Source organism: Montipora capricornis, chromosome 6 (genome assembly GCF_036669925.1).
Source record: "Montipora capricornis isolate CH-2021 chromosome 6, ASM3666992v2, whole genome shotgun sequence".
NCBI classification, from domain to species: Eukaryota; Metazoa; Cnidaria; class Anthozoa; order Scleractinia; family Acroporidae; genus Montipora; species Montipora capricornis.
The window spans coordinates 60,261,859-60,279,358 of record NC_090888.1 but is presented as its reverse complement, the minus strand read 5'-3'; the positions used below and the strand labels follow the sequence as shown (position 1 = coordinate 60,279,358).

Genomic DNA, 17,500 nt, shown 5'->3' with positions numbered 1-17,500 from the left:
TGAAGCTTGTTCGGTCAAGATGGCTGGATATTGGCCTCGTTAGTTTTTTGCATGTTTATGGACATTGACTTCGTTTCGGTCCATAAACAGGCAAAAAAAAAACTTGGCCATTTTCCAGCCATCTTGACCGAACAAGCTTGGTTGAGGATTTATTCTTGGGTTGCACGTCACGCAAGTGAAAACATAGATTGCTTAAAACCATTTAAGAAACTGAGTCAAGAAATGGAAATGTTATAGAAGAGGAATAAATAACAACGGGTCCAAGTCTCAGGGCTGTGCGATATTCTGTACTTGAGTTATTTGTCGAAATTTATTACTCAAAATTAATTTGTAGAGTTCAGTATGGAGGCACTATGTTGGTGTACTGATGAAGTACACCAATATGGCGGCTGGAAACCTGTAGAAACATCTGGAATTTAGTTTGGCTGGCTTCAACACTTTCTGCTGTATAATGAGCTTGCAAACATTCGTATCGACACGTCTCCTAGTATATTGGCTGTTTAGGCCACAAAAATACGAGGGAAATCGTTGTTTTTATGCAATTGTGTTTTGCGAAAGCCGTCAACATGTCACGCACTGTGAAAAACTGTGAAATTCAAACTGCTCTTTTTTCAAAACGAAGCACGGTACCGAGCTGAAAACGTGCAAACAGATATAATTATTTTTAAAAGCTCTTGTAGCTGATCAAGATAAAATCTCAAACGGCTCTTTAATTTTGTATTATATTTTTTTGTGACATCACGTGCAACCCAAGAATTATATGGGATATGTTCAATAACCCATAAATTATATAATTATCATCTCCCCTTGACTTTCTCTCCACAGGCTGAAGTGGTACGGATTTTTTTACTTTGTTGCTCAATCATGGATTGAAGCAAAGTTTATCGATCAGCTCAGTTGTTACTACCAAATTTTCATGCTTCAGACACCCATCCACACATCAAAGTGTTGTTAGTAATTAAGGGCAGTGCCTACTAATTCAGAGGTTTTTTGCGTGGTTTACTGAATGTGTGGGAAAAGCAGATCTAAGCAAGTGTTATTGAAATCTAAAAATAAAATTGGGGGTAACCACGCATTATCAAAGATAAAAATCAATAATTATTTGTAAAAAGCTTTAAAATACAAAGCAATGTATGGTGTTTTTTTCCAAATTGAAGCTTAAAGGGGCTAGGTCACGCAATTTTAGGCAATTTCAGCACTGATCGAATGGTCATAGAATTAACTAAAATATCAAAATAACTGTGCAAAACTATAGAAAATCTCTAACAAAACACAGGGAAGCCAAGAAGGGACATGGAGGGACAAAACTGGAATGGTTTGAAATGGATTGAATTTGGGTAAGTTTGAAAAACGTCGGCCCACCTTTTTTCAAATTTATGTCCGTCTGTATCAAAATGTCATTTACACAGCTGGAAAATCTTTCTCAGTTGTTATGTGGCCGTGATTTTGCAAATGAAAGACTCATGCTCTACCAATTTGACGTTTAGAGCTCATAATTAACAAAATTAAACAAAATTACCTAAAATAGCGTGACCTAGCCCCTGTAAGTATCTCTGAAAAATGCGTGGTTACCCCCAAGTTCTGCTTTCTCCGCATAGTTTTGAACCGCGCAAAAATATCCCGAGATGCGCAGAACATAATTATGTGCAATACCAATAGTAGGTACTGTCCTTAAGTCCATTAACAGGAAACAATTTTTGAGTGTTAGGCCTTCACCAGAGCAAGTTGATGAAGATCTAAATATCCTGGTACTCAAAAATTAATGCAAGTTTTCCAATATCTCTACAGTGGTCAATTCACTTTAAACAATTCAGTTGATACTACTATTCTCATTCTTTTTAATTACCACCCAGTTTGCACCACACTTTCTTAAAAAATTTAATCCAGTGCTCGAAATTAGCAGTGGTCCGGTCGTTCCAGACTTGTTAAAAGTTTGGTTGGTGACCAGTTTTTCTGAAACGAATAGCCTGGTTGCCTGAGGGAAAAAACAATGGACAACCCAACCAAAATAGAAAATTATTTACATAAGCAGCACCCGATAGTTGTGTGACATTAACGATATAAATTAAATGGCCGCAACGGAGTATTTTCCTGCTTGTGGCCTTTACAAAACATTGTCAGGTTTAAAAATGCCAGAGGCAATATCACAAACATGTCGGCGATGGAGATTGAACATGCTTGAACTTAAACCTAGACTTCCACAAAAACACAGGTGCACACTGAGAGCTATGGGATACTCAAGCTTTATTGCCATGTGATTGCATTTCAACATGGTGTGCATTTAATCATAGTGGGTTTCCTAATGAGCAACCAAGGATTTATCAGGGCTACATGTACCCCGGCTTTTGAAATGGGGACAACCTGGATTTTTTTTATTTTGAGCACTGCTAAATCTATCAAGTGGAAAAGGGATCAGGGTTTCCTATTGTTTTAACACACTGGTTATTTCAGGAAGCAATATATACCCTTTTTTGCATTGTTCTGAGAAAATTTTGATATTGTATTTTAAGGGTCCAATAACGTTGTTGTTTTTGAAATTGACATTCCTTAACCCGCATACATTTTGATGCTTGATCTTGATAGAGAGGTCATGAACAACTTCTACAAGTCTGTTCATTCTGATGCTAATGAAGTGTCTAAGGTGATGAGTGTGTTATATTTCAGGGGTTTCAATAGAAGCCGGTTACCGGCGGTATATCGCCGCCTGCTTTGCCTCACACCGCCGGCTAGTTTACCTTGATTTTCACTCAAAAGGATATCATAAACTTGTCAAACTGCCACCTTCAATGGGCTATCATGGACGGCTATTTCAGAAGTTATTGAAACCCCTGTATTTAGTTCCAAAAATTAATATAGTTTAAAACTAATTATTAAGACTGAACAGGCTAGTTGAAATGTCCAAGGTTAAATTTCAGTTTTTTTTGCTTTTAGTCACAAATCGCGCACATGCTTGTGGAGCACATGTGCAAATTAGTTAATCAAAGCGCATAATTATGTGTCTTGGTTGTGTAGTGGCTAGAAGGCTCTCAGATAGTGGAGGTGAGGGAACGAGAACGAGCGAAGAAAATTGGCTGATTTGTCTTTTATAGCACATACGTGAAGTGTAAACCCATGTGCATAGTAACGTAGCATTGAATGAAAATGGCTTTGTTGAAAGTAAGCACGAATATGGTGTCTAATATTCTCTATTAATTAACCAAATGCACATGTTGGTTAAAATTTTTTCTTGGTTTAAAATTTTTCAGATCAGTTCAGCTGTGATTTTTCTTTGTTTAATATTCATTCTCATAATCTGACACAAAGGCAAATCAAAATTGAACTGGTTTAAAAAATTTAAAACTCAGAGAAAACTTGAACCACAACACACACACCATTCGCGGTAGACCCTGACACTAAAAGAGTCGGAACAGGTTGGTCCAAGAGGTTTACAAGAGATAAATTTTTGCAAGCAAACATTTATGAATGAACAAAACGAGAATCATTGCCATCACTCTAACCTAAATAAAGTAATAATCTAGCTGACATCTCAACTGTATAGTTCCTTTTTAATTTTCATTTGACAATCCAGGACAACAGGAAAGCCCAAGTTCATGCATATATGCATCTAGTTTTGTTGTCCGTCTGCCTCCAGGTTATTGTTGTTCACGAGATCTTGAAACATATCTTTCTAGGTCACAGGCATCACAGACCTCCTTCCTGGAGCAGTGATTGATGCAGCACTGTTTGATCCTTGTGGATATTCAGCTAATGGCCTTCTCAATGTATGTGAATCATTTCTTTGTCCAGGAAAAAATGTTCATGTTTCCTTCTGGCGAAGCTACATTTTTTGAATGAAATACTCCATTAGAACTGCCTGATAATATCAAACAGTTAACGCATTTGAATGTTGCATGAATAAACATTTTATAGATTCCTCCTTCGACAATCTATATAAATTATGTAAGTAATACCCAGCTCAATAATCTAATGATAATGTATTGCTGGCATAGATACAAGGCAAAAAAAATGACATGCCAAAGAGGTTGAAAACATTCTGTTTTTAGAATGACTGTATTTTTTATTTTTTTTGGCCTTGTGTATATATCATTTATCTTTTAAGAAAATACTTTGTCTGTTATTATTTAGAATCTCAAGATCAAAGATCAAAATAAGCATGCAGTGTACTTCCATGCGAACGTACTGCCACTTAAGCTGCATGCTCAACTTACATTGATATTTTAATCAAAACTCAAAACAATCTTACATAAAAAGGCGTATTAAATTATGTATGTTTGTAAGGCCTATTTTTTGGTTTTCTTAATTAGTTTTCATCCTGGTAATGAAGATATAAACATATATTTTAACGATGATGAAGGGAATTCGCTTTTAATAATAATAATAATAATAATAATAATAATAACAACAAGTCACCACAGGTTCCAGGTCTCTCTTTTTCTTCTTCTTACAAGGACAGTACTTTCCTTACTACTGTAGTATCTTTGCTGTTCCCAGCAATGCTGTTTTCCAGATCAGTTCCAACCTCACATTCACGCCGATTCGCTTCATGTACTCCTTATTATTATTATTATTATTATTATTACTATTATTATTGTTTGCTGGCTGATTTAATCAGTCTATATTTAATGTGATTAGACCTTTGTGTTAAGATTTTTCTTTTGGTCAGGCATAACATAAATTATTATGCACTAAAACAGCGGATAGCCTTGAATGTGTGCACCGATTGGCTACTCCGTATATCCTTTGCTGTTCACCTCCAAGCATTTCGCACGGAATTTGTACCTGAAAATGTTGTAATCTTTGCAGGAATAAATGCGTTACCGTATTTTATCGGCTATAAGCCGAGGCCCTAAACTTCATATGTTTATTTTTGGCGAGATGATGTTGAAGGAGAAATGAAAAACATCCAGCTATAAGCCGAGACCCTTTTCACAAGAGGTTTCAGACCTCATCAAAATAACTTGTAATCATTATATACTGAAAGATCTATTTTTATTAAAAGTTACAATCCGAATACCCCTTTTGCCCTTGTTTAATGCATTGACTCCCAGGGGTTCGCCATTGACGAGTAAAATCGTCTGGCGTTAGACAGAGTCTGGCCGGTTTCGGCCGGTTTGGATATCAATGGGTTAAGACAATTCCGACTAAACTTGTGTAAAAATCGCTGGGCTTATAGCCGATAAAATACGGTAAAATCATCTTTTTGTGCTATATTATCTCACTTTTTTAGTATATTCTAAAACAACTATTCACCTCAGTGTTGGTGGCTAGTCGTGGATATTTAGCGAGTCACAAAGCGGCGGGGTAAATGTCCACCACTAGCCACCGATACTGACGTGAATAGTTGTTAATTATCTTAAAGAAAAATTGGAAGGTTATTAAAACAGGGGATGTGTCACCCACAAAATTCAGTATTATCTGTGTTGAAGCAGTAAATACTTATCACTTTTTCAGTCAAGTTTCAGAATATGTTTGCATAATTATGGCAACCAATCACCTGTTAAAAATTCTCTACTGTTAACCTTTAGAAACCATTATGCAGACATCATATATCTCTTTGATATTATTAAAATAAATGGACCCAACTTGCTCTTAAAAGTATACATGCATGCTGTTTTGGCTTTAAAAACAAGGGAGCTAGCAGATTTTTCAAGCTTTTCAAAAGACAAGATGTGAATAACATTTCCTTACTGAATTAAACAGATCTCAGCATTAAAGAACAACAATGTTGCCGCTCCTGAGTGGTTCCCTAACGTGGAACACCTCCGGGTGAGCTATTTAAATTTAATTGATTACTGTGTTAAGATTATGGTGATGTAAGCTGCAAGACATCCTTAAAAGAGTGTAGTGTCTTTTCTACTGAACATTGTAAGCTAAATGCAGTTATAATATTAATGTCAGGTGGAGCAGATCCTCGCAGTTATGAATGCAATTGTCTCCCACATTCTTCTTCTGAAGTAAAAATAACCAGCAGCTGCTTTTACCTCTGATTCAACATAAAAGTAACACTATCCTTTAATACTTATGTCGTTCTTACAATTAGTTAGCAAAGGCTTGATCTTACATTGTGTAACAAGACACTTGAAATTGCATGTGCATCTAATTATTTGCATTTCTGGACATGATTGTTCTGGACAACTATTCTTGCCAACGTTTGGCTACTTTGCATGGATTACCAGGATTGGTATCTCACTGGCTGGGCCTCACCTCCTTTAATTTTGTGTGGTCCTGCAGTTATTGATGAGGGAAACTCTGACATGGTGTTGATTGCTGTGCTGTGCTATAAGTATGGCTAACATGTTCAACTATAGCATGCTTATTCATTTCCCTTCCTTGGCAACACCTGCTCTGCGATATGCTAAAAGTTGGTTCTTTCATTTAGGTTGCTTAGTAAATAGTCTTGAAGGAACTGTTAATCCTGTTAAAGCAAGGAGAGCACACACTGTAGTTGGTAGCCAGCTGTATGTAGGATGTGTGTTTGGGTTGTATTCCTTAGTTCACAGATCAGAAAGTTTTTTCCTTGGCAGTCCAGGTTTTCCCTATCACCAAAATGTTTACCTTACTCATTGGGTAAAGTTGCACTCTGAAATTTAAAAAAAACTAATAATATAAATGTAACAGTAACTGTTGTGATTATCATTTCTAGTGTTCTTGTAAAATGGATAATTATGATCATGCATGTTTATAGGTTATTTGCACTTCAAAATTTTAACTCCCCTTGTTGTTTTGTGATCCTGAAGTTTTCTTCTCACCATGGCTATCATCATCATCATTTTCATGAATTAGAAATTGTCTTTTGTTTGCCAAACTTTGTTTTTAATAGTTTACTTAAAATATGAAGTGCACGCCATGTCAAGCAAGTGATCAAAACCTCATTTAATGATTGTGTTAATTTTTGTATTTCATTTGCTCTTGAAACAGAATAGCTACTTTAACATCCATATAACTCCACAGGAAGAGTGCAGTTATGTCAGTTTTGAGACAAATATCAAAGTGGTAAGCCAAATTATTGGATTTCTGGGAGAAACAAGTATGGCTGCCCTTTATTTCAATAATATTATATTATTGTGGCCATGCAACTTATTTCAAGATGAAAATACCTTTTGTTGAAGTGTTAACAAAAGAAACTTTTAGCAGCACACTGCTTAAAATCTGTGGAGCAAAAGATATTTAAAAAGGAAAGAATACCAGTAGGTCAAAAACATTTGACCAGTAATATGGAGGAAGGAAATGCAGCATTCAAAATCGGCATCTTATCTAGGCACTTTTTGCTTGTGCCTCTTGGATTCTTTCTCCTACCTTGAATTTTGGCTAGTTCTTATCAAAAGCTCATGAACTTGAAGCGTTTAACTCTGGTTCAGAGCTGGGGTTTTTTGAGTTTAAAAAATTCCTTATTTAGATGTAACGTAGCTTGTGCATTTTTCCACGCGTGCAGCTTTGATCTTATTTTTGTCCATATTTGGGCATAAAATTGGTGTCCTAAAATCCCCAGCTTTGTTTCAAGGAAAGAGTTGCAAGTTACACCCTTCAAGGTCATGTGCTTAATATTATTCTGTTCTTACCTATTAGCTTGATTGTCTGGTTTGTCAAAAACCGTGATATTCATGGTATGGTTAAAAGATGCTGGGTAGTGTTTCTTTGTGAAGATTTTGACTGTGTTTTGTTTGTGTACAGAGCTGTTACAAAGAGCTTATCAGCAGGGTTCTCAAAACATTCAAACCTGGAAGGTTCTTGATGACGTTGTTTGCTAATGAGGTTTGTGCCATCATAGCAAGTCAAGTCAAGTCAATTATTATTTTAATTCACACAGAAATAATAATAATAATTATTACTGCGCCTATCAATAACATACAGAATCAAAAATTCAAAGCTCAATCGACAAATGCATTTTTCGCTACCGTCAATGAAATGTTCAACAGCTCCTCCCAGCTTCCGACTATATTGTCTGAACTGTGCTCAACGATTTGATTTGATTACTGAACTCTTGACAATAGTCGGAAGCTTGGAGGAGCTGCCGAACATTTGATTGACGGTAGTGAAAAACGTATATGTCTGTTGACCTTTGAATTTGAGAGTCTGCATGTTACTGAAAGGTGCAGTAATTCAAATTAGGGCCTAAAATATAAAATCAAGAGATTGCATAGAAAAAGAAATTTTACAGTAATGTTGTAGGTTCATTGTGCAGAGTTTGGGACACCTAAGTAGTTCATGGAACTAAATGGGTCAGCCATCTGCAGTTGACCGTGTACGACAATGACTGTTTATGGAGGCTTTATTAAATTTTTTCCTCTCCAGACCGGTTTTCGACCAGTATTGGTCCAGTTTTGGATCCATTTTGGACCAGTAGAGGCTTGTCTGATTGCAGATCTTAAAGTAGTGGTATGGGCTCTACCTTCCACTTTAGTATTTTCAATCAGTTGATTTATTTGCCTGCTTATGGGGCAACCATGGTTTGAACCCTTGATAGACCAACACCCAGGGTCCTAAAATGCCTGAGACGAAAGTGCTTCTTTTTAAATTTCATCTTCAAGTGGTTAGACTTTCAAGTCTTCTCAGATAAGAGCTATAAAGCCCAAGGCCCCCTCTCACAACATAGTTATCAAAAGCTCTACAGGACATCAAAGAAACCACATGTTGTTTGCAAAGAGAAGGGCGATTGTCTATTCGCACTGTTACGCCATTGTGTGACATTTCCGAGAAGACCTGGGTCCACAGCTATCCCATAATGCCACATGCTTTCATGTTCCATTCTTGGGTAAAATGTTTGCACCTTTTGCATCGTGTCTACTTTCATGGTGTGCGATGCATGATGTGTGCGTGACACGTGCGAAAAAATGCGCAGTAGCAACGGGCGCAAACGTCCTTAAGAACCACAGTTAATGAGTAAAATCGTCTGGCATTAGACAGAGCAAAATCTGTTCAGTCTTGCTCCCAGAAGTCAGTGGGTTTAAAATGATTTGAATATTAAAGTAGTTTTCAAGTGCCACGTTTTCATTTTTTTAGATTCATCACGACAAAAGGGTCAGGTGGTTCTTTTTTGGTCTCACTCCACCCACTTACACAATGGGGGATGTATAGCGTACTCTGAAATTTAAAAGCAGTTAATTTGTTTTAACATGTGCTCCAGTTTTGAAAAATTAATCTCAAAAGAGACATCTCTACCCTCAAAAAAAAAAAAAGAATTGAGTTGCACAAGGATGTTTTTTCTTGCAGGGAGCACCTTGTGGTTTCTCATACAGGACTTTTCAAGAAGGTGCCATTTCTGGCTACAAGCGAAATGACCTTCAGCTATCCCAGATGAAGATGTACAACCTGACATATGGACACTATGAAAAAATTGAAGAGTCAGACATGTGCAAGAACCCAAAGATTTGTTAATATTAACATGTACAGCCCTCTGTATTATGAAACTTACTTGTACTAAATTTGCTTACTTTTTGCACTTTAAGCTGAAAATACCATCAAAGAGCACTTTTGGGTGAAACTTTGGAATGGATTATTTATTGCTTTTTTTCTAAAATTATTTTACAAGAGTAGAAGAAAAAATATAATGAGAACCAGTAAGTAAAAGGGTGTACACGTTGTAATAATAGTAAGTCATTAATTTATTTTGTTGTAAAACCTGAAGTCTTCAATAAAGTTACTTGTAAAAGTATGGTACAATTTTTGTGTCAGTTTTTACAACATGTAAAGATGGTTGTCATTTAACATTTCTTGTCACAGGGTAATCAGGAACTTTAAAATAGGATGGCTGTCGTTGTGGGCTTTAAATTATGCAGCAACAATATTATTTGTTGGGGCTTATGTGCAAACATGACCTTACAAAAGATTTCAATATTATTGTATAGGAAAATGACATTCTGCATGGTTTGGCAAATTAAAAACAAAAAATTAATCAGAAAATATGTTTAGATACAACATCACTTTACATGGGTAAGAAAGCTTGATTTGGTGATCTGAATGTCACAAAATATACTTAAAACTGGATGATATTTCACACAAGAATGAGAAAAAGTATAGTTAATATGGGGTAATCTACATGATTTGAACTTGTGAATTCATTACACCTGCCAATGCCCAGCATCAGAAAAAATGATGTAGTCCCATTTTCTTAAAGTGCCCCTGTGATAAAAAAAACCCACTTCCTTTTTTTCTTAAGATTTTGAAAGTGTTTGCATAACACCTGACTGGCAAATTTTTGAGTGTCTACTTTAATCCAAAAAGCCATTTACATCAAGTGTGAGTTTTGGCTTTCACAGTCTGCCAGTACTCTCATTCATTTAACTGACTGACTGGACCTCAGAGGGTTGGATCCGGGAAAAGTGACGTCATTTACTCACTAGCTTACAATTTCAGCGTTTGAATGCAGCTTATTAAAAATATGCAAAACACTAATTTAAATGTGTGAAACCCAAAACTCTCGTGCTGCTTCTAATTCTGAGGCATTCACACGCATTGCATTCTTAAACTAGTGAGCCCTTGACACCATTTTCTCCTTGATCAAGCTCTCTCAAGATCTTAAAGTTAGTAATGGTGGACCATTAAATAAGAAAATTCTAGATAAAATAAATCTATATCACGTGCTAGTCAGGTGTCTTTTTGAAATCAAGGCTTAAAACTTTGGTCGCTTAGTGTTTTATAAGTTAAACACTCTGAAGATGATCGCAAGATCGAAAACGTTTAGTCAAACATTTTAACAGTTTTACCTTTTACTATGTTATAAAGAAAAATAAGAATTGAGTTTTTGGTCACAGTGGCACTTTAATTAAATTAAGGAACTATACTTTACAAAATGCAATACGACTATTTCCTACGAAGTTGGCCTTCAAATCCTGAAGTGTGAATATTAAGAAGTTCTAATACCCATCATTACAAAAATAATGACAAATAACCCCCTTTTGGCAGAGAAACTTTGTAAAAGGCAATAATGATTATCTGATTGAATAGCTAACCAATAATAATAATGCTTTAGGTGGAAAATTAAAATATTTAGTGTTCACCATTAATCGGTTTACTAAATGAACCTTTACGTATTGCAGTGTCCACTACCTTTAGTTAGAAATTTATTCTGTTTTTGATGTGGCCATTTTAAATTCACTGCAAATCATGTTGAGTTACAACTACAGTACCCTAATCCACTTGACTGCTGTTGATCTGATATACCATAAGCACCATGGAGTGTGAAACTGGTAGGACTACTGGGCTCTGACTGAAATGAAAGATATTGTTCATGACTCTCGCAAAGTTTGTAGACCATGGTGTCGAAAGCTTCTTTCACGTTGGTACAGTCCTTGGCACTAGTTTCCAACCAACACATGGAGTTCAATTCTGCAAATTCCTGATATACACAAACAGGATTTGATGCAACCCAAATAAATGAAGGATCTGGCAAATATTTAAGCAATAGAGGACGTTTTCCATGTGTCACTCGGGGGTTGAGAGAATTCTCGACAATTATGCAAACCCTCGACTGCGTCTCGGGTTTGCATAACTGTCTTGAATTCTCCCACCTCCCCCTCGTGTTTAGATGAGGCTATGGAAACACTGGAAAAAAGTCCTCTATTGCTTTTATAAAATATTTCTCAAAGATAATTCAACAAATGAGGGAAAATGCCAGGTTTTTTACGTCTTGATTGAAACAGATTTTCTGGATACATGCTCATGTTTCCTACCAGCCACTCAAGATGGGAGGTATTCAGAAGTGTAGTATTTATGGTTTAATTAATTAATTAACTCCTTGACTTCACTTGTACCAATAGCAAAACAATTAATGTTCTGCATCCTGCAACTGCTATTAATTTAATTAATTAAGTCAACAATATACTTCAGGAAGACTTGATATTCACTGGAGTCCTTAAAACTCCCTTCTGAGAGTAGTTGAAAAAATGTACAGCTGTACAGGTAATAAAAAATAGCTGAATGAAATAAAAGTAATTATTTAAGTGCAGGTGCTAGATGAAGAGGAGAAGTTATCTGGACAATTTTGAAAGCAATAATTTCTGCTTCTTATAGACAGGTGGCTTCAAAGAGAATTGATCCCACGACCTCTGTGATGCCAGTTCAATGTTCTACCAATTGAAGGTGAGCTATATGATGCCATTCAGTTGGGAGCAAGTCAATTTGTTGGGCTCATAAATTATGTCCCCAGGAAGGACTCATTGAATGAAAGAAATGTCTATGTAAATTGCTGGGCTCATTATGTTCCTTCACGAGCACATTGTAAATATAAGTGCAACAAATATTGACCTGCTCCCAACTGAGTGGCCTCATAGCTCATTGCACTGGCATCGCAGAGGTCATGTCATGGGTTCAAATCTTGTTGAAGCCACCCGAATTTTTCATAGGTGTCTATAAGTTAGGGACAATATTGCTTAAATTTTCTAGATAAGTGCAAGTATCCCTTCTTTCCTTCGACTTACTTTTATGTGATCCTCCTTGACTTCTCTTTTATCTTCTAAGTCTTGCTTGTTTCCAACTAATATGGTAACTGTATCTGAACCACTGTTGAACAAAGTAAGAAATAGAATGATGCATGATTAAAAGGTGGGTTGATAACGGGACGGCTTGAAAACCATCTGACTCAAGGTCCTTCAGATGGTAAATCATCAAGCATTGAATATGATGGTCTGATTAAACCCATTCAATCCTCGGGCACCCTATGACGCCATCAGTTGACGAGTGAAATCATCTGGCGATAGACAGAGTAAAATATTATTGGTTTAATTCTCACTCCCAGAAGTCAATGGGTTAAATTAATGGACGGGACAATTGATCACACAGAGTACCATGAAACATTAAAAATACTGTTTACCGTTTGGAAATATCTGCATTGGTTCCGGAGATATTTAAGTTTGAAAAATGTGTAAAATATGCAAATGAGAAGGCTGATGACGTCATTCACCCAACCCAAAAGAACATCAAGAATATAAATAGAGCTATCTCTGTCAATTTGCAACAGAGACCATTGAAACGTGGTGAGCTAATAGTTCTAAAGGCAACACACCTACGACTGTAAAGAAATTGGTTCCCATGGCAACTCACTCTTTTGCAGTCCCCTCCAACCTGATTTCAATATTTGGGTGATCTCAGGCTAGGAAAACATTTACCAAGGCCACAAACTCTACCTAACATCTTTATATGCTGGCAGAATCATGCAGATGAGGCACCATTTGCAAATATCAAAACAGAATGCCAAAGGTGGCTTGCAAAGCCTTTAATATGAGGGAGGTCTGGAACCCAGTATGTTGCCATGGTAACAAAAATGGTATGCTCATATTGTGGAACACATCTACTAGAATCTTACTGCAAAGAACCAAGTATTCCTGATTCAAATTGGCTGAGATATCTTTCTCCATCATACTTGATCAAAATTTGCTTGGGTTTATGACATCATCACTTGGCTAATTAGCATATTAAAAAAACTTAAATATCTCCAGAACAAAAGGAGATATTAATTTTGAAAATGGTAAACAGCATTCTTCTTCTCGTACAGACTACATGCTTATGTACCAAAATGGCTTAGATAGGGAAGATGCAAATTTCGTCATAAATGTAGCACTTTTTAAAAGTTTTTACTCTTCCCCACCTGACTGTGGTTACTTATTATTAAATTATAGATTTTACTCTCAGCTAATTAATGCCAAACGATTTTACTTGCCAGTTGGGGGCACTTTAGTTGTAAATGGGTTGAGACTCCAGTTATTTAAGGTAGTAAGGTCCTTCTCTCTATTTCTATTAATAATTATAGAGCGGTTTTCAATTGAGTGTCGAAAGTAATTAGTTAATTACTTTGGTTTATGATTACTTCACTCATTGATTGGTTCAAAGTTCTCGCGCCACTTTTTCAACCAATCAAACCAATCAGAAGTGAAACCAAAACCAATTGTGGCTCGTGCGTGCACATTTTCTCGCGCTTTGTGACGGCTACATGTAATTACTTCGAGTTTCGATTGGTTTACTGGATGGTCTCCGTCCTTTTTGATTGGCCAAAGTAATTACTTTGGTTTTGGTTTTACGACACTCATTCGAAAACCACTCTATATAATGATTAGAATGTGTATTTCTCACATTACTGATGCTAACGAGTGGTTGGTTGGTTACACCTCTGATATCCTTTAATGTGACTGTGTGATGCAGTTAGCGAGGTGTTAATGCTGATGTGCCTTAATGTGACTGCGTGATGCAGTTAAGAGACATATGGTGATAGATCAAATTGGACTGTGTTACTGTGTGATACAGTAACTGTATGTCACCCTTGCTCACCACAGAGTCTCCACAAGCTAATGCGGGTTAGAGCATCAGTACTAGAAGATCACAGAGGGTTGCGAGTTCAAATCCCATCTGAGGCTCGGAATTTTTCAAGTCAATAATTTTGTACGAGGTGTATTTCCATATGGCCAAGAGGGAAATAAAGCTTATTGTTGTTGTTGTTGTAAAGCTTGGCCCTGGAGAACTCAACAAATAAGATCAAAGGCCAGTGGAAATGTTTGGTTAAGGAAATAAAAGCACAAGTGATTAGATAACCTCAAGGTGAGGATTTAAATGAAAACAGATGACACTAAATTCATTATTATCCATACCGGGTGGACAGCCATGGGCTTTGGATAAAGCCAATCCTAAGTTATTAGTAATGATCATGAAATACCTCTTCCTGTAAAATTCATCAATCCAGAGTTTTTTAACATTTTCAAATGACTTATGTGATGTTAGTGAAAACACAATGAGTGCCCCATGTGCTCCTCTATAGAATGAGCTGGTCAATCCACCCTGGCGGTATCTCTCTTCTCCTGCTGTGTCCCAAATTTGAAGCTGACAACAAAAATTCAAAAACAACTCTAATAAATACAGTAGGAAATACAAATCCTCCAAAAGGACTGAGAAGTAGTAATTGGGCATTCACCTCAAAATGTTTACAAACAAGCATATCATCACTGACTAATCTCAGAAATATCAAGTTTATAGAGTGATATCTTGACGACTCTGTGTCATCATTATCAAGCTAATTAAATTACTATGTAGATGAGATATTGCTGATTTTTATTCTTAAAATTTAATGTTTTATCAAACTTTATGTTTTGTGAGATCCACCATCTTGAAAATTGTAAATAAATTCCTTCAGTTGATTGCTTCATGCAGTTTCAAGAAATTTGATAAGATTTACAGTTTACCCAATTAGAGCACAATTAAATAAGATGAACACATCAAAATTATTCACCGAAGCAGGAGTGAACAGTTGATAAATATCCACCACGTTCACAGACACTGAGGTGAATAATATTATTGTTTTAGTATATACCACACAAGTTGAATAAAAAGCAAACCATTAAACACTACTTTATTTTTGTAAAGTGCGGTTGGAAATGTCAAATCGCTGAGCAACTCGGGCTACTCGGAGGTTACTCGGAGGAACTCAGAGGTGAATAGTACTAGGATAATCACCTCTAAGTTAGTCAATCGGAGCGCACTATTCACTTGTGTGGTATGTACTCATGATTATCATCAGTACCATTATCATGACGTCATCATTATTACGCATGCGTAAAATAAAGGAGTACATAAGAGTCCCTGTGTGCATCATCAGTGCATGATTAAACTCTTGAAATATTAGGGAGCGCGTTTTTGAGAGGCGGACGGCAACCTGAAGAGAACATTTCGCGTGCCAGGTCAGTGGTGTCTCCCAGATTTTTATATTAATCATCTCTTATGGCGACTTAGCAATGTCAGGGAGAATAGCTCACTTCCAGGTTGTCGTCCGCCTCTCAAAAACGCGCATGCTTAAGCTCCCTAATAGGGAGTTAAAGAATGCACATTTTTAAGAGGCGAACGGCAACCGGAAATGGGCTGTTTTCCATTTATAACTTGTCTGTTCACTACCACCTTTATATTGATGAGTATCTTTTCTCCATTAAGAATGATTAGCATAAAAATCCGTGAGACACCACTGTCCTGGCACGCGAAATGTTCCCTTCCGGTAGCCGGCCGCATCTCAAAAACGCATGTTCTTAAGCTCCCTACTAATTGAAGATCACGACCTCGAGTTTACGCTAACACGTCCTTTATAGTCAGCTTCTAGAGGCATCCTCTGAAGAACGAGGCGTTCATACAATACACGCTATTCATACATATGCAACTACAGGACGGGTATTCTTGGGTTGCAGGTCACGCAAGTGAAAACATAAATCGCTTACCATTTAAGAAATTGAGTCAAGAAATGGAAATGTTATAGAAGCGGAATAAATAAACAACGGGTCCAAGTCTCAGGGCTGTGCGATATTCCGTACATGAGTTATTTGGCGAAATTTATTACTCAAATTTGTAGAGTTCAGTATGGATCGAGGCGCCATTAGTGCTGAAGTACAGCAACATGGCGGCCGGAAACCTGTAGAAACATCTGGAATTTAGTTTGCCTGTCTTTAACACTTTCTGCTGTATAATGAGCTATCAAACATTCGTACAGAAAAGTCTCCTAGTATATTGGCTGTTTAGGCCACAAAAACACGAGGGAAATCGATGTTTTTATGCAACTGGCATGTTTTTCGAAAGCCGTCAACATGTCACGCACTGTGAAAAACTCTAAAACTCTGAAATTCAAACTGCTCTATTTTCGAAACGAAGCACGGTACCGAGCTGAAAACATGCAAAGTGATATATTTTTAAAACCTCTTGTAGCTGATCAAGATAAAAACTCAAAAGGCTCTTTAGTTTTGAATTTATTTGTTTTGTGACGTCACGTGCAACCCAAGAATTCTGCAATCCAGCCGGCCAGCTACTATATTGAGGATGATAGAACCAAATGGTCAATATAGCATCAATAAATCTCGAGTTTTAGAATTTCAGAGCTAGTCGAACGTATTCATCTGCGTCGAGAGGTCTCGATTGATTGTATTTTTCGCGTTCTGTATATAGGCTCTTGCACTCTTGAAGATAATTTAAAACGATACGGCCTTGGGAAATCAGAGAAAAAAAGAAATACCACCTTTTAAGCCATCTGAAGGATTTTTTTAACTTGCGTGATCGTGCGTTTTTAAATTTTGTAATCTTTGAAGAAATTTGATCAAGACTCAACTTCCTACTACCTTCACTTTCTTGCCATCTACTTCAAAGTCGTGAACGAAGAAATCAACACCTATAGTCGTGGGAAGTTTTTGTTCAAAAACATCAGCGTGAAATCGTCTGATAAGACTTGACTTTCCGACTGAACTATCCCCCAACACAAGGACCTTGAAGATATAATCAAAGTTCGCCGCCATTTTTGTTTATATTAATAATTTACATTAATTTTGCAATAGTACAGGACATTTTCCTGCCTCGTACATGGCAAGGATACCTTCATCTAGCCCAGTCTCCAGTCGCCGGTGGGTGTTCAGCAAAAATGGCGGACCGTGAATTGCGAGAAGTATAACTTACTAGGCTTAACGGCACTTAAAATGTCCCAGTTTGCTGTCAGAAGACCATCTGGTTGTTTTGCCAAAGTGCTGCACTGGAATCGTGGTCGTATTCGATG

At 36.8% G+C, this 17,500-nt stretch overlaps 3 protein-coding genes across 5 annotated transcripts in view; 2 read left to right on the top strand and 1 right to left on the bottom strand.

Moving 5' to 3' along the window:
• Nucleotides 1–9,660, top strand: part of LOC138052742 (S-adenosylmethionine decarboxylase proenzyme-like) — a 37,854-nt gene extending 28,194 nt beyond the window's left edge. Inside the window, exons 8-13 of one of the 3 annotated variants that reach the window (XM_068899304.1) lie at nt 2,561–2,641; nt 3,672–3,761; nt 5,701–5,766; nt 6,919–6,993; nt 7,672–7,752; nt 9,211–9,660. In XM_068899304.1, coding sequence (XP_068755405.1) covers nt 2,561–2,641; nt 3,672–3,761; nt 5,701–5,766; nt 6,919–6,993; nt 7,672–7,752; nt 9,211–9,375 — 558 coding nt within the window. In that variant the 3' untranslated portion in view covers nt 9,376–9,660. The remainder of the gene's footprint in view (nt 1–2,560; nt 2,642–3,671; nt 3,762–5,700; nt 5,767–6,918; nt 6,994–7,671; nt 7,753–9,210) is intronic. The other 2 variants (XM_068899306.1, XM_068899305.1) reach the window with 2 other exon arrangements.
• Nucleotides 9,470–17,270, bottom strand: LOC138052745 (uncharacterized). The gene is made up of 4 exons (XM_068899308.1): nt 17,073–17,270; nt 14,642–14,805; nt 12,417–12,498; nt 9,470–11,335 (listed from the first exon to the last, which is right to left on the bottom strand). Exons 1-4 carry the CDS (start codon nt 17,244–17,246, stop codon nt 11,102–11,104), a joined length of 654 nt encoding a protein of 217 aa, XP_068755409.1. The 5' UTR covers nt 17,247–17,270; the 3' UTR covers nt 9,470–11,101.
• A 23-nt stretch (nt 17,271–17,293) lies between these two features.
• Nucleotides 17,294–17,500, top strand: part of LOC138052741 (mitochondrial genome maintenance exonuclease 1-like) — a 9,308-nt gene continuing 9,101 nt past the window's right edge. Inside the window, exon 1 of the mRNA XM_068899303.1 lies at nt 17,294–17,500. This exon is cut by the window's right edge and continues 25 nt beyond it. Within this exon, the coding sequence (XP_068755404.1) occupies nt 17,424–17,500 (77 nt within the window). The 5' untranslated portion in view covers nt 17,294–17,423.

Bases quoted from the DNA above. Each gene is read 5' to 3' on its own strand.
- LOC138052745 (XM_068899308.1), bottom strand. From the start codon at position 17,246: ATGGCGGCGAACTTTGATTATATCTTCAAGGTCCTTGTGTTGGGGGAT. The intron at 14,806-17,072 runs GTAGTAGGAAGT...TTTTGTTGTCAG, and splicing joins TAGATGGCAAGAAAGTGAAG to CTTCAAATTTGGGACACAGC. The intron at 12,499-14,641 runs GTATTTCATGAT...TTTGTTCAACAG, and splicing joins GATGAATTTTACAGGAAGAG to TGGTTCAGATACAGTTACCA.